The 13538-nt window shown below is 50.5% G+C and overlaps 3 protein-coding genes across 4 annotated transcripts in view; 1 reads left to right on the top strand and 2 right to left on the bottom strand.

Annotated features, from left to right (window-relative positions):
* The window catches only part of RELL2 (RELT like 2), a 4288-nt gene extending 1815 nt beyond the window's left edge, over nt 1-2473 (top strand). Inside the window, exons 2-7 of the mRNA XM_069107373.1 lie at nt 279-344; nt 428-494; nt 884-1069; nt 1407-1782; nt 1921-1954; nt 2204-2473. Of these exons, the coding sequence (XP_068963474.1) occupies nt 279-344; nt 428-494; nt 884-1069; nt 1407-1782; nt 1921-1953 (728 nt within the window). The 3' untranslated portion in view covers nt 1954; nt 2204-2473. The remainder of the gene's footprint in view (nt 1-278; nt 345-427; nt 495-883; nt 1070-1406; nt 1783-1920; nt 1955-2203) is intronic.
* Nucleotides 2474-2595: 122 nt separating this feature from the next.
* Nucleotides 2596-11517, bottom strand: FCHSD1 (FCH and double SH3 domains 1). The gene is made up of 20 exons (XM_069107372.1): nt 11392-11517; nt 11048-11145; nt 10166-10211; nt 9802-9869; nt 9217-9352; nt 8921-9057; nt 8256-8319; nt 7949-8077; nt 7656-7778; nt 7234-7329; nt 6143-6268; nt 5870-5974; nt 5495-5659; nt 5068-5196; nt 4834-4917; nt 4483-4600; nt 4162-4382; nt 3809-3893; nt 3166-3221; nt 2596-3024 (listed from the first exon to the last, which is right to left on the bottom strand). Exons 1-20 carry the CDS (start codon nt 11410-11412, stop codon nt 2959-2961), a joined length of 2073 nt encoding a protein of 690 aa, XP_068963473.1. The 5' UTR covers nt 11413-11517; the 3' UTR covers nt 2596-2958.
* Nucleotides 11518-12370: 853 nt separating this feature from the next.
* The window catches only part of ARAP3 (ArfGAP with RhoGAP domain, ankyrin repeat and PH domain 3), a 16491-nt gene continuing 15323 nt past the window's right edge, over nt 12371-13538 (bottom strand). For both annotated transcript variants that reach the window (XM_069107369.1, XM_069107370.1), the window contains one exon: nt 12371-13425. In XM_069107369.1, the coding sequence (XP_068963470.1) occupies nt 12922-13425 (504 nt within the window). In that variant the 3' untranslated portion in view covers nt 12371-12921. The remainder of the gene's footprint in view (nt 13426-13538) is intronic.

Here is a 13538-nt window from a genome sequence, read left to right as displayed (position 1 = left end):
TTTAATAATTCCTCCCCCCCGCCCCCCTCCCCCCTCCACTTCTCTGTGACTCAATATCCCTACCTGTAAAATGAAGGGATTGTATTCTATGGCCTCTAAGGTCCCTTACAGCTTTAGAGTCATAATCCTATGGTGATCACTGATCTTGAACCATCAGAGCTGCTAGGGAGCCAAATAAGGTGGTCACAAAAATCAAAGAAACAATCCAAAGGCCAGTAACTTTGCAATGGCCCCAGTTTATCTTCCTCTGAAGCTGACACCTTTCCTTACCTCCACAGCGGATGATGAGGATGTGAATGAAGACACAGTGGAAAGGATTGTCCAATGCATCATCCAAAATGAAGGTAAATGCTCATTGGCATCTGCTCTTCAGCCCCCTGTCCCCTTTCTACATCCATGACATCCTCTTGCCACATCTCTTTCACAGCCAATGCTGAGGCCTTGAAAGAGATGCTTGGGGACAGTGAAGGTGAGGCAACAGTACAGCTGTCCAGGTGAGCTGGAAGTGTGGGGAATTTCCCCAAATACTAGTCAGGAAAACACTCTCTCCTTAATAGCTAGCCCCTGCTAAAGTCACAACTTAATAAGATGGGTAGTATGATTTGAAGAGCACCTAGAAGACTTCTCTCAAATAACTTTACTATCCAAATATCACTGCCTGAAGCCCATCATTCATTCTTTAGGTTAATTATCGACTTCTCAGTGTAGCCTCCTTGTATTTAAATAGCCTTGAGAGACAAAATACTGTCACTAGTTCAAGAGGTCATCAAGAGGTGTGAATCAGATTTTAGAGAAAGAATAGGGAAGACTGAAAGATGGGGGTAGGGGATGGAAAGGATGCTCAGAGGGCATAGTGAAAAGAATTCTCCTGTATTTCCCCCAGCCTCGATGGTGCTCCTAGTGTGCAGGATGGAACTCCGTCTCACCACCATACAGTTCACTTGGGCTCAGCTGCCCCTTGTATCCACTGCAGCCGAAACAAGAGGCCACCTCTGGTCCGACAGGGCCGATCCAAAGAGGGCAAAGGTCGTACTAGGCCAGGGGAGACCACAGTGTTCTCTGTGGGCAGGTGTGGAGGGGGTACCCAAAGAGGAGGGGGGTAGAGTTCAGGGTCTCCCATTCAGGTGGTAGATCTTTCTAAGACAGTTGGCCTAGAGATTTATCCAGGCTACTTTACTTAGTACTACTCCCCTCCTATCCTGGAGGGTAGGGGGAGAGGAGGGTTTCCAGTCAGGGAGTACTCTTGGGGGCTGGAATGGAACTCCAAGATGCACCTATCTGCTGAGGTTTCCTTTGTTGTCAGAAGCTATCAAATGTCAGCAAATGGGAGAGGGGAGAGTGTTGGGAGAAAGGGTTCAGAGAGTCTCTAGCAATCCTGAGCAGCAGCACATCCTCTTCCCTCCCAGGTTCCGGGTAACACATATTGAGAAGAGATTTGGGCTTCATGAACATCGGGATGGCTCACCCACTGATAGAAGTTGGGGTTCCAGTGGTGAGCAGGACCCAGGGGGCGGTCAGAGTTCTGGGAAAGGGCAGATTGGGACAGGGACTCCTGCCACAGAGAGACTTCCAGCAGTGGGGCCAGAGGCTGGCATCCTATCTAGTTCCCCTGTACAGAATGGGGGCCTCAGAGAAAGGAACCTTGTCCCCTCTCTGACTGAGAGGCCCTCTGGAGCCATGGAAAACTTGGAAGCAGCATCCAGAGAGAGGGACACAAGGCCAGTGTTGACCAGGAGGGAAACTAATGGACAGCCAGACAAACTGGATGCCTCAGATCTCCAGGTGGGCAACAATCAGATATGTGTATAGTGAAGTTGGGGTGGGTAGAGCTACTGGATAAAACCATTATCCTTGCTGAGTAGGTCGTTTTCTGATTAGGTGAAGCTAGAGAGCTTATGATACTCCTCCCCTTTATCTCAGGTGTTACCGCCAGGTGGCTCAAGAGGAGTGTGAGGTGAGTTTGGCCCTCCCAAAATGTGTTTTTTCCAGGGAAGGGCGGGCACCCCAACACTTCCCTAAGTTGCAAGGTAAATTGAACACTTCAGCCTATGAAGCTGATTTTAAGGAGGGAGGGGCTAAGGGCACCACTGCTCCAAGGGATTAAGAAGGGAAGGGCAACAAGAGATAGAGCATGAGTTGGAGGGTGGAGAAAAAGGTTAGAGGAGGCAGGAAGACTATCCCCTTCCCTCTCCTTTTCCCCAAGCTTCATCTTCACTCCCTACTGCAAAGGATCAGTAGCTGGCTGGTCAGGGAAGAGGGGCAAGCATGAAGCTCCCTCCTCACTCTGAGACAGCATTGCCCTCCAGGAAAACAGAACAACCCTTCTTCCTGAGGGCTGTATTATCTCAGGCTGGGAATGCAGAGAGTGGTCCCCAGCTTCTCAATCCCTTCCCTCCACTCCATCTCCAGCCTAAGACAGGTCAAAGGTGAGGAGAATTTGCCCCTACATTCACCCCAGGCTCCCTCCTCCTCCTCCTCCATCAACTTGCTCCTCTGCTTGAGCGTGGCATTTGGGAGCAGGCCCCATGCTCAAGATGGGCACCTGAAGCAATACTCCCCATTAGGCCTCCCTCTCAGCACACAAAAGCTCAGGCACTGGCTTGGGCTCCTTGCCCCTTTATTGCACTGTCAATAAATCAGCTCGGACTATTACAGCGGATCTGCACACTGGTTCCCACGACTTCTGACCCTTACCCCCCAACCCACCAGGGGAAGGGGAGGGAAGAGGGAGGTGGTTGGTGGGGCAAGTCATAAGTGGCCACATCCTCAGGAAGGCAACCAGAAACACAGGAAACCTGACCCATCTATACTGCCTAGGTGTCCTAGGGCCCTGCCCCAGCCTTGGCTTCCAGGAGGGGAGATGAGGTTGGGGAGAGGTCATCACACACTTTCTCTGGTGGCAGCCACTCAGCAGTTGGGAGGCATCGATAAGGAGGAGGCTGGGACTCCCCATTGGGCTCAGGTGAGGGGCTCCAATCTCTCAGCCTCCAGAACTTTGGTGGGTGGGGGTGGGGGTGGACGTAGCTAAAAGAAAAATGCCAACAATCAGTGCCAAGACCCCCAGAACCAACCTCCATTAGCCATCCCTCCTACATATTTCATAGCTGTAGGTCAGGATAGGTGAACCATCTTCCTATATAGCCTACCCCAGGGAAGAGGTCTTACCGGCCGGAGACGAGGGGTTGATGAATCTGCTGGGCCAAGGCAATCCAGTGGGTGGTCTTGGAGAAAGAACAAGAGGTCAGCAAACCTGAAGCCATCAAATCAATCAAAGCAATAGTTTATCGAGTACCTATTTTCTCTCCCTGTATTGGGCTCCATCAGGGCACAGAAAGAGTCTAAAACATAGTTTCTCAAGAAGTTTCTAATTAATTAGAGAAACAAGATTAACATATGGAATAATAGTATACAAGAAAATGTATAACTAAATACTAAATAGCAATGGTATAGACTATGGATGATATAAAAACTCAAGGGAGAGAGAAGGAGATCATGTAAGTTCACAGAAGCCTTCAGGTAAGGTTGAGTTAAGCTGGAGAGCATGGAGAAGATATTCCACATGGTAATGGGGACAGGGGTAGGGGGAGTTGTGGTGTAGAACACAACATTGGCAACAATTTTTTAAAAGTCTTAACCTGAGCAGACTGTCTTTTGGGAGAGCCATAGAATAGAAGATGGATAGGTGGGGTAGGGCTAGATTAAAGAGGGCTTCGAAAGCCCGACAGAAGAATTTAAATTTGATATGGTGTAAAACATTCATTCCCTATGAGTCCTCTGTCTCTGTTCAATCCCAGGTTTCCCAACTTACCCTCAGACAGAACTCCTGTAGTCCTATCAGCAGTAGGGATGGGAGCTGGAGGAGAGAAGCTTGGGGGGGATGGGGATGGCAGCACCTAGGAGATAAGGCAGAAGTTTTATAAATGGAAGTTTACTGAGGAAGCCAGCTCTTGGGTTTGGGAGATAAGGAGACTTTGCCTCTTACATTCCCTCACCTCACTTCTCCATCCTATACCACCCCTCAAGTCCCTAACACAAGTTGTAATGAAATGCCTGTACCCAGGGGGGAGGCACTAATCACTAATGCCTATAACCTAGGCCTGAACTAGCCTTGGTTAGGGCAGAGAACACTAGTCACCCTCTTAAGGTATAAAGCTAGCTTACCTCTTCTTGGTTTGGGGAGTCTAGGGGTCCTGGAGGGCCCAACAACTCCTCTACCAACAGGGAAGGGAAAACTCCAACTTGGCCCCCAAACTCTCCCCTCCAAAAGCCATCATCCACACCACCCTGGGCACGGGGCAGCAGCCGGATCAATGCTCCCTCTGGGAAGCTCAGCTCTTCAGCACTCTGCCCTGCATAGCTATACAGGGCTCGGGCCAGGCACACTGTAGAATAGTATCAGAGAGACCATGAAGGGGATGACAGGGTCATGATGTACCCCCACCTTAACACCACTGGTGTCCTGCTATGTTGAGGCCCCCTCACCTGTGGAATTTCCCCCTGGGGGGTTGTCACTGTGGTGGCCCTCCTGAGGAGGGGCAAGGTCTGGGAAGTCAAGGTATCTCTCTGGAACATAACCCACCACACCATGCTGATTCCGAGCCTGGTCACAATGGAAAAGGTGAGGAGACATTGAAGGTGATGGAGAAGGAAGAAATCCAACTGGATCAAAACCCTTCTCCCCCCCAGGAACTTGCTATCTTTAAAAGGGCCTCCAGCTCCACCTTTCCTTAGGGACCATCTAGAAATACTTCTCATGTTCCCCATCCCCTCTCAGAGTCAGAACCCAGGGCCCTCAGCCCCTTCACCCTTATTCCCTAGGGTCCCAACACACACCTTGACCCACTCATCCGCGTCCCCATCCTCCACGACCTCCAGCCACTCCCCTTCTGTGATGGTCAACTCATCCTCCCGCCCGGCCTGAGCCCCACAGGGATAGACTCAGGTCCGGACCATCCTTTGTCCTTCCCTCCCCTCTCACATCCAAGAGAGAGGGCAAAAGCAAGCAAGCACCCCTTGCTCACTCCCCCACCCTGGAGCTCTCCCTAGTCCCAATCACTGTGGCCCCACCTGATAGCCAAAGACAACATGTGCTGGACAAGGGAGGGACCTAGTGGGAAGGGTTGGGGGAGCTGGCTCTTGAAACAGCTCTCCCCCCTCCTCACAGTCCTCAAAATCTGACAATTCTGCATCCTCTGCCTAGTAGGAAACACAGAAGGAGCTATCAGTTTCTTGGTCACAGTCTCCCATCCCCAGAATTGCATTCACCATTCACCAAAGATGTGCTTGTCCAACCCCAAACCTCTGCATCAGTTTTCTTGGCTACTGAGATAAATCAGGAGATCAGGCAATACCTTGACTTTCCAGTTTTACCAGGGAGGGAGAGAGTTTTTAAAAAGATCTTCACTCTGGAGGGAAGGGTCCTCATTGGTGGGATGAGAGGGATCAGTACAGATGGGCTTTTCTTTGGGTACAGGGAGAGAAAGTCTTATCTCACCATAGGAGAGAGGTCTCCTTTCTGAGATAGCCGGGCCTCACTGAGCCGCCTCTCCTGATCCAGCTCTTCCTGGGCCTGGGACATGGCTGGCCGAAGCCACTGCTCTATATCCAACCCGGCCCCTTGCAGCACAGCCAGCCGAGCGGCCCCCTTCACCTGGCTCACCTGGCACATGGACAAGGGAGGAGGAAGAGGGTGCGTGATGGAGCAAGAGGCCACACAACTCTAGCTTTTCACCCTCCCCTATGCCCTCTCCCACCAGGAAAGTGTGTCCCAACCAACCCAATTCTTCTTGCGAGGACCACTGAGGCAAGAGGATTTGGAAAGTGCATCCCCACACACACCACCTTAGCCTGGCACCAGTCATGACCACACCTGAGCACGACGAACACTCTCTTTAACTTCCTGAAGTCGAAGTTCCACACCTGAGGCCTCCCGTTCTGGGGCCTGCTGCCTTTTCAGCTCTAATCGTTGCAGCACCTGGTTAGAGAAGGAGGGAGGGAAGAGTGGAGAATTCTCTTGATTGAAACCCCATTTTTAGCATGAGACACCCTGTGACTCACATGATAAACTGTTTCCCTTCTCAGAACTCCTGACTTTCAGGCCCTACTTTCCTTCCCATACCATTCCAGACTTTCCCCAACTTACCCGCTGCCCATGACTCTGGACTTTGTAATCTCGGGCAGCTCTGTTGGCCCAGTGCTGAGCCTCTTTCTTCAGGCCACTCTCTCCTGGAATACCCCCTGAGCCTCCTTCCAGCTCCAGCACACATACCTGGTCAGGGCCAGGCATTGTTAGGAGGAAGCACAATGCCCCCCATATCCTCTAGCTTGATCATCTTCCAGCCTTCTCTCTGTCTCTTTCTGTCTCTGTCTCTCTCTGTCTGCCTCTCTCTGTCTCTGTTTCTGTCTCTCTCTCTATCTACCTCTCTCTGTCTCTGTCTCTTTCTGTCTCTATCTCTCTCTCTGTCTCTGTATCTCTGTCTTTCTGTCTCTGTCTCTCTTTCTCTCTCTGTCTCTATCTCTCTGTCTCTGTCTTTCTCTCTGTCTCTGTCTCTTTCTGTCTCTATCTCTCTCTATCTGCGTCTCTCTGTCTCTGTCTGCCTCTCTCTGTCTTTCTCTGTCTCTGTCTCTCTCTGTCTCTGTCTGTCTGTCTCTGTCTCTCTGTGCTGTGCAGCTTCTAATTCTCTCCCCCATCTCTCTCTCTCTCCAGGGGCAGAGGCACAGAAATGAGGACATATCAGGGATAAAGAAACCCACAACATGAACACAAATATAGTACTTAACACATAAGGTCCTTAGGAAGATAAAATATGACAAAGTGGTCAAAGAACTTTATAAATCTTAAAGGCCTGCATAAATGCCTGTTATACCCAGGAGAATGGAAGTTCCTTCAGGGCAGAGGATGTTTCGTTTTTGTCACTGTATCTCCAATACCTAACACAGTGTCTTGTACTTAGTAGGTACTCAATAAATGCTTGTTGAAGTGAATTGAAAGGACACCAACCCCAACACATACAGACATGTACATATAGGGAAGCCCAGATGGATAACCTTTGGGAGAGATGGGATGATGCCCTTAAAAGGAGGAGAACCAAAGCTTGGAGGTGATAGTGACCTGGAAGACCCTGTACCCTAGGCACAAAGCATCCTGGCTAGTTCCAGAGTAACAGAGAATACCCCAAACACAAGAACATTTGTCCGAGGCTGGTCTGAGGAAGAGAGATGGAAGGCTCTCACCTGGTCAGCTCCCATTGGCTGAAATTGCTGTAGTGGTGTTGGGGAGAACACTCCAGGCTCCTGGAGAAAGTGTAGCAGCTCTTGTTCCCAGTTTACCTGGGGGCAAGGGAGAATGGGGATAGCCACTCCTCAGGAGGAGCTACCGACCATTGGTGGGGAAATGAGGAGGAAAAAAGATGCATGGTGGGGGCAAATGGAGAAGTTTTCTGTGTTGAGATCAAGCAAAGACACTCCATGTGGAGAGAAAGCTCATCATGGGGAATTTGTTGGGAGCAAGAAGGGAAGATCTAGGTTGGAGGTAAGCAGTGATCCACATTGTGGGGAGGGACTTTGGGGGATAAAGGATAAGGTTCTACGTTAATGGGAAGGTCTATGTTGGAGGCAAGTTTTGGTACCAGGGCAAGGATAGGGAGGGAACTGACCTTTGCAATCACCTGCCCCCTTCGCTGGGCCAGTTCCAGCTCCTGCTGTGCAGCTTCCAATTCTGTTCGACTCAACAGGGCCAGGGGGTCACCCAGCTGCTCAGACAGGTCCCCAACTAAGCCCTGGAGGAGATCCCAAGACACTAAAGCCTTGACCTTTATCTCCCCATGCCCAGGATTGAGGGAACAGAGAGGGAAGGGCTCCTGACTGCTTGGCTTCTGGCAGGCAGGAGCTAGAATAAAAGCAGTGGTATCACAGAGACAAAGGTGAGGTGCTACAGGGCCTGACTTACCTTGAGCAGCACAGGCAGCTCCTCTTGGTAATAATGCCCAAGGTGGGCATTGGTGCTTGCCAAGCTAAGCAGATATTCATTCCGGGCAGCACTCAATTGCTGAGAGTACTGGGCTGATTGGGCTGACAACTGAAGGGGCAAAAGAAGAAATAAGTATGGGACAGAGGACCCCGGAGCCCCCACTGTACTTCCCATAGGCCATAGCCTTTTCTTAATTTATCCCAGAACTAGAGAACAGCTCATCACTTCCCAGCCATATCCTCTAATCATTTATCATCTTCCCTGGACCCCAATTCCCACATCTGACCTTGAGGCTGAGTTTCTGAAGGCTGGTTCGAGTATGAAACAAACCATGGTCACTTCGATTCAGTCTGGTTTAGGGCAGATAGAAAAGGAAGTAAATGAGAAACTAGTTGTATTAATCATGTTATGTTATGTTGTATTATAGTATGTTATATGTTGTATTTTTATTTTTAATTTATGGGATAAAACAAACATTTCCATGACATAGTAGAATAAAAAAGTCGATTACACATGAAACTGCAAATCTGTTACATACAACTTGCTATTCCTTTTAAATATATAATAAAGTTATCATGTAAATTTATTTTTTCTCCTCCCCCCATGCCCTAGAGATATTAATAATAAATAACTCCCGTTTCTATAATGCTTTAAGGTTTACAGTGTTTCCTTCATTCCCCTGTGAGGTAGAAAAAGCAAGTATTATTATCCCCATTTTACAGATGTAGCAAATGAGGTTTAGAAAGGTTAAGTAACTCCCCCATGATCCCATAGCTAACAAATACCAAAGCTCACATTTTAACCCAAATCTCCTGCCTCTAAGTCCATAGCACCTTATACTACATCACATGCCTCTCTTCTTGCTCCATGCTAGCCCTGCTCTGGGGTTTCCCCCACTCTCAATCTTCCAGTGCCCCCCTCCCAGGACTCCCATTTCCCCAGAGCCCCGACCTGGCTTGGACATCAGCTGCCTTTTCCTGAACCAGGCTCCACACTCGCTCCCGCTGCCCATAGAGCTTCCGGCTCCGGCTCAGCTCCCTCACAGACTCCAGCACTTCAGCCTGGGCCCGCTGCAACTGCTCAGCACCCTGGGGGTACCTCCAGGACATGGGAACCCTCCCCATGCATGGGCATCACCATATCTGCCTCACTCCTCCCTCAGGTCAGACACCGCCCCCCTCGTCCATGACCTCCTCCCCCTTTAGTCCCCTCTCTTCAGCGTACCCTCCCAAAGCCACTCCCCACACCTTCCTGAGCAGCTGCTCCTTGGCACTTCTCCCTGTGCCCCCAGCCAAGTCTCGGTATCGGTCAGCGGCGAGAACCCGAGCCTGGCCCCCAGCCATGGTGCCCTCCAGCAGGCATCGCCAGGCATTAAACACAGACCTGCCCCATTCCCCCCACCACCAAAAAAAAAAAAAAACAACCAAGGTGAGAATTGGGTTGGGGAGGAATATTAGAGCTTTGGAATCCTTAAAATACAAGAGAAACAAGGTTTTTGGTTTATAATCCTTTCCCCCAATGAGTGAAACAGATTCTTTTCCCTGCCCCCTCCCCTGATTCCCTGCAGACCCATCAGTCCATCAATCGATCTGCCCATTAGCTTAGCCACAGGGATCACTTGACAGCCTCCCTACCCCCACTGCCATGTCCTTGCTGGGTCAGTCTCCTTCCTACCTTAGCTACAGCATCAGCTCTAGCCTCAGCTTTCCAAATTCACCTGAACCCCACCCCACCAAGCCCAACTCTGTCCCCCTACCCCCAAAGGCAGCTTAGTCATCCATCTTTCTTTAGTTTCTCTGTTCCAATTTTCCACTTCTTTCCCTGTTCCCCACCTGCCATCAGTCTCCAAGCCCCGATGTCCCTCTTTCTTCAGGAATGGCCCGGCCAATTTTTGTAATGCCTGGGGGAAGAGCCCATCATTTACACAGCCCCATATATCAAAAGCAACCCCATATAACTTATTACACAGTCCCATATATCACCACCACCCATGGAGTAAAGGGAGGGGCAGTCAGGACTCACAGTTCCTTGGGGAATCTAAGAAAGGAAAGGGAATGGGTTTGGGACCCACAGAATTGAAAAAAAGTAGTAATATCATGTATGGTGAGGGTGGGATATGAGTAAGCAATGGATAGCAGGGCACTACTACTCAGGGCAGAAATGTGAGGAGCTGCCTCTGGAACAACCATTCCTTACCTGTCCATATTCCCTCTCAATGGCTGCCCGTTGTTTACTGTAAGATCTGTCGAGATAAAAGTTTATTAGCTCCTCTACCTATCCCACACCTCCAGCACCTCCTGATACCCATCCCCAGTGATCATACATCCCAACCTCTAGGGGATGAGGTTGGGAGATTAGGAGTGAATTAGAATATATAGAATCAGGGATTGACTTTCGTGTGGCCTATACTGATATTTCTCCAGTGGGGTTGAATTAGAGATGGGTAGCACCTTGGGGAAATACACTTTGGTTTCTGTCGAGAAAGTGGGGATATACAGATAGATAAGGTTTGTGTGAAATAGACTTTGTTTTATATGAAAGAAGAGCATTTTCTATACATATTATCGGGGGGATTTGGGGAGGTAGATGTATACACATTTGGCAGAAGAGGAGGAAATGGAATACACAGTCCTGGGCTGTTGGCTGGGCCAGGGGAGGTTTTTTTAGGGATATCTCTAAAAAAGGGCTGTGTATGTGTATGAGGGACTGTATACTATAGTGTGTGCTAAGGTAGAGAAGTTTATTGAGGGAGCTATAGATATAGCATTTTCCACAATATAGTGAACACATGATCTTCTGGGTATGTCTCAGATCTGTAAAATAGTTCATGACCTCTATTCATTCCCCATCCTCCACCACAACAGAGTCTAGTGTTAGGGGTAACATATGTGTAGGACTGTCTGTATGTTGGGGGGGGGAGTCTGTCTGTGGGAAGGCATGTCTATAGGAAGCTACATGTGTGTAACGTTGAGGGTATTTCTATGAGTATGTCCAGAGGTGTTAGAGACGGCGGCTGATGCCCCTCAACAATGCCTCAACTGGCTAAGGGTTCCTGTGGATTTCTCCAGGAGAGGCTACCTGATGTCCTCCAGTAGGTCGGCCTCCCTCTGCTGCCGGCTCTGTAAGATACTCAGCTGCTCCAGGAAGCACAGCTTCACCTCCTGGACCGGCTTCACCTTAGGGGAAGGGATGGGGAGGGAGTCAATTCCACTGGGGCAGTAACAGGGGCTGAAACCCAATTCTGGAAATACTCCAGCTGGACCCCACGTGGGGGGTGGGGAGGCTCAAGGGGCGGGGACGAGGAGGCGGGGCTGTCTTCGTTTTCTTGCTCCCTCCCTAGTCCTTGATCCCACGGCCCTGGCGCCCCTTCTCACCGCCCGCCAGACGGGCTGCTCTGTCCCCACCTTCCCAAGTGCACTCACTTTTCGCGGCGGCGGCTGCATCTCCACTCTGGTTCCAGACTGGACCGAAGCTGTGACTCTGACTCCGGAACTCCTGGAAGCCCCACCCCTCCAGACAAGCCCCGCCCCCGGCCCCCCTTTCCACCACCCCTCTTCCCCTGTCCAGCCCCAGCTCGGATCTCAGCCGCGCCAACTTCGGGAGGCTGGGGACGGGAAGCGGAGGACGGGGAGGAGCCCTGCGGAGCCTGGCGGGTGAATGACCACCAGGGGAGGTCAGGGGCCGCAGGGAGGACGCGGCGTCTGCGGGGCTGTGGAGAGAACCTATGCTGGGGAATCTGGACGCCTGGGTTCCATTTCCGGCTGAGCCGCTGACTCAACCCATAATTAGTCTCTTTGACCAATGTATTCTTTTATGCAAATATATTTATTAACATATGCAGATCAGCAACTGTAGTCTTACCACCACGACCACCACCGGACGGGGAAAAAGGGGGAAGCAAAGAGAGAAAGGTAGAGGAAGTGGTTGTGATGACGTCAATGCCCTTAGAGAAAGGACAGTCTGATTCGGGGGATCCTAGAGTGGAGGCAGGGGCAACCAGGGCTGCGTTAGGCCCCGGTTCGGGGGCTCCGGGATTTGACTTCCCCAAATTCTCACCGAACCGGAAAAGCCAGAGCAGTCCCGGTGACAGCTGCCTGGGGCCCGGGAGTGGGAGAAACGAGAGGGACAAACAAAGGTACGTTGTAGGAGCTCCCCACTTCTCTACCATACTAGGCAATAGGAGCGCCCTGGAGGTGGAGGAGACTAGAGATGTCTCACTTGTTACCCCAGAAGTGCTCTCTTTTCCAGGGAGCGTCTCAAACTCCCCCAATTCTCTCCCTTTCAAGGCATCGTGTGCTGACCGTCTCTTCAAGCTGATATTCCCCCAAGTCCTATCGACTCAGTTTTCTCCACCCCCTAAACCCCAGTTTCTTAGGGGAAGCAAAGGCAAACATGTAGCCGTTTTGTTTTCAAAGTTTATTCAAGGGATTCCTCACCCTGCCTGGCTGCCAGCATCCAAATCTCCCTAACCTAACAGGCCTACTGAGCACAGAGGTTCTTCCAGGATCTTGAAACATACAATGTCAGTCCTGCAAGGGACCTTAGAAAAACACCCTTATTTTACAGAGGAGGAAACTGAGGTTCAGAGAGAGAAGGAACTTGTCTAAGGTCACAGAACTTGTGACAGAATACTGACAGGAGCCCAGGTCTCCTGACTCATCCTTTCCACCACACTGGATTTTCAGGGACAGGACAGGGAGGGGTTCTCCTGGTCTGTGGCTGAGGGAGTTCCCATAGGTGCTTTGAATATTCTTGTAGGTAGGAAAGAGCCTGGAGTCTGTAGAATATAAGCTCCTTGAAGGCAGGGGCTTTTTATTCCTTTTTTTATCTTTGTATCTCCAGCCTTAAACTCAGTCCTTCACAGAGCAGACACTTAATAAGTGTTGTCTTTTGTCCCATGAGCATCAGGCTCTTCTACCTCCCCATCCTAGAACTGGTTGCTGGCTTAAGGGTCATGTAAGGGGCTGGCCAGGTGGGGAATGAGAATTACAGGGAGATTTGGGAGAATGTCCAGGAGTTTGCATAGGGTGGCTGATGGGGTAAGGGGTCCGTGTTGGGGGGCTGGGAGGCTGAGAGGCTGGGAGACTGGGAGCAGAGGACTCGCTCTTTCGAAGAATCAGTGAGTTTAACTCCTGTACTAATTTATCTTCCAGAGACAAATGATGTTGAAAGCTGGTTTTCCGAGGGGGACCAGGAGGCAGCTCTGGAGGCCCCCTTTCTTGTCCAATGGAGCTTGACTTAGAAAGGGGGGGACGGTCACTCTGTAGGCTCTGACTTTGCTCTGGAAATGCATTCTGACTGGTGGGGGGATCCCTAGGGACCTCTGGTTCTGATGTCCAGTCCAGTGGAAGTGGAGAGTCCTTGGTCAGTTCAGGGAAGGCCCCTACCTCTTCATACACTGGCTCCTCAGCCTCTTCCTCTTGCTCTTCCACAGAATCCTGAGACAGCTTCAGGGGCTGGATGTGGAGTGGGTAGAATATTAGGTTTCCAGGGATATCTCTTATTCCCCTAAGAGTCCCTCCCCTCTGTCCCCATAGTCTAATGCCCCAGTAGCTCCCCCTTTCCCCAC

Source organism: Petaurus breviceps, unplaced genomic scaffold (genome assembly GCF_028583685.1).
Source record: "Petaurus breviceps papuanus isolate PSGF00001 unplaced genomic scaffold, PetGlider_PUasm1.0 90035, whole genome shotgun sequence".
NCBI lineage: Eukaryota > Metazoa > Chordata > Mammalia > Diprotodontia > Petauridae > Petaurus > Petaurus breviceps.
This window is presented reverse-complemented; position numbering and strand designations above follow the sequence as displayed.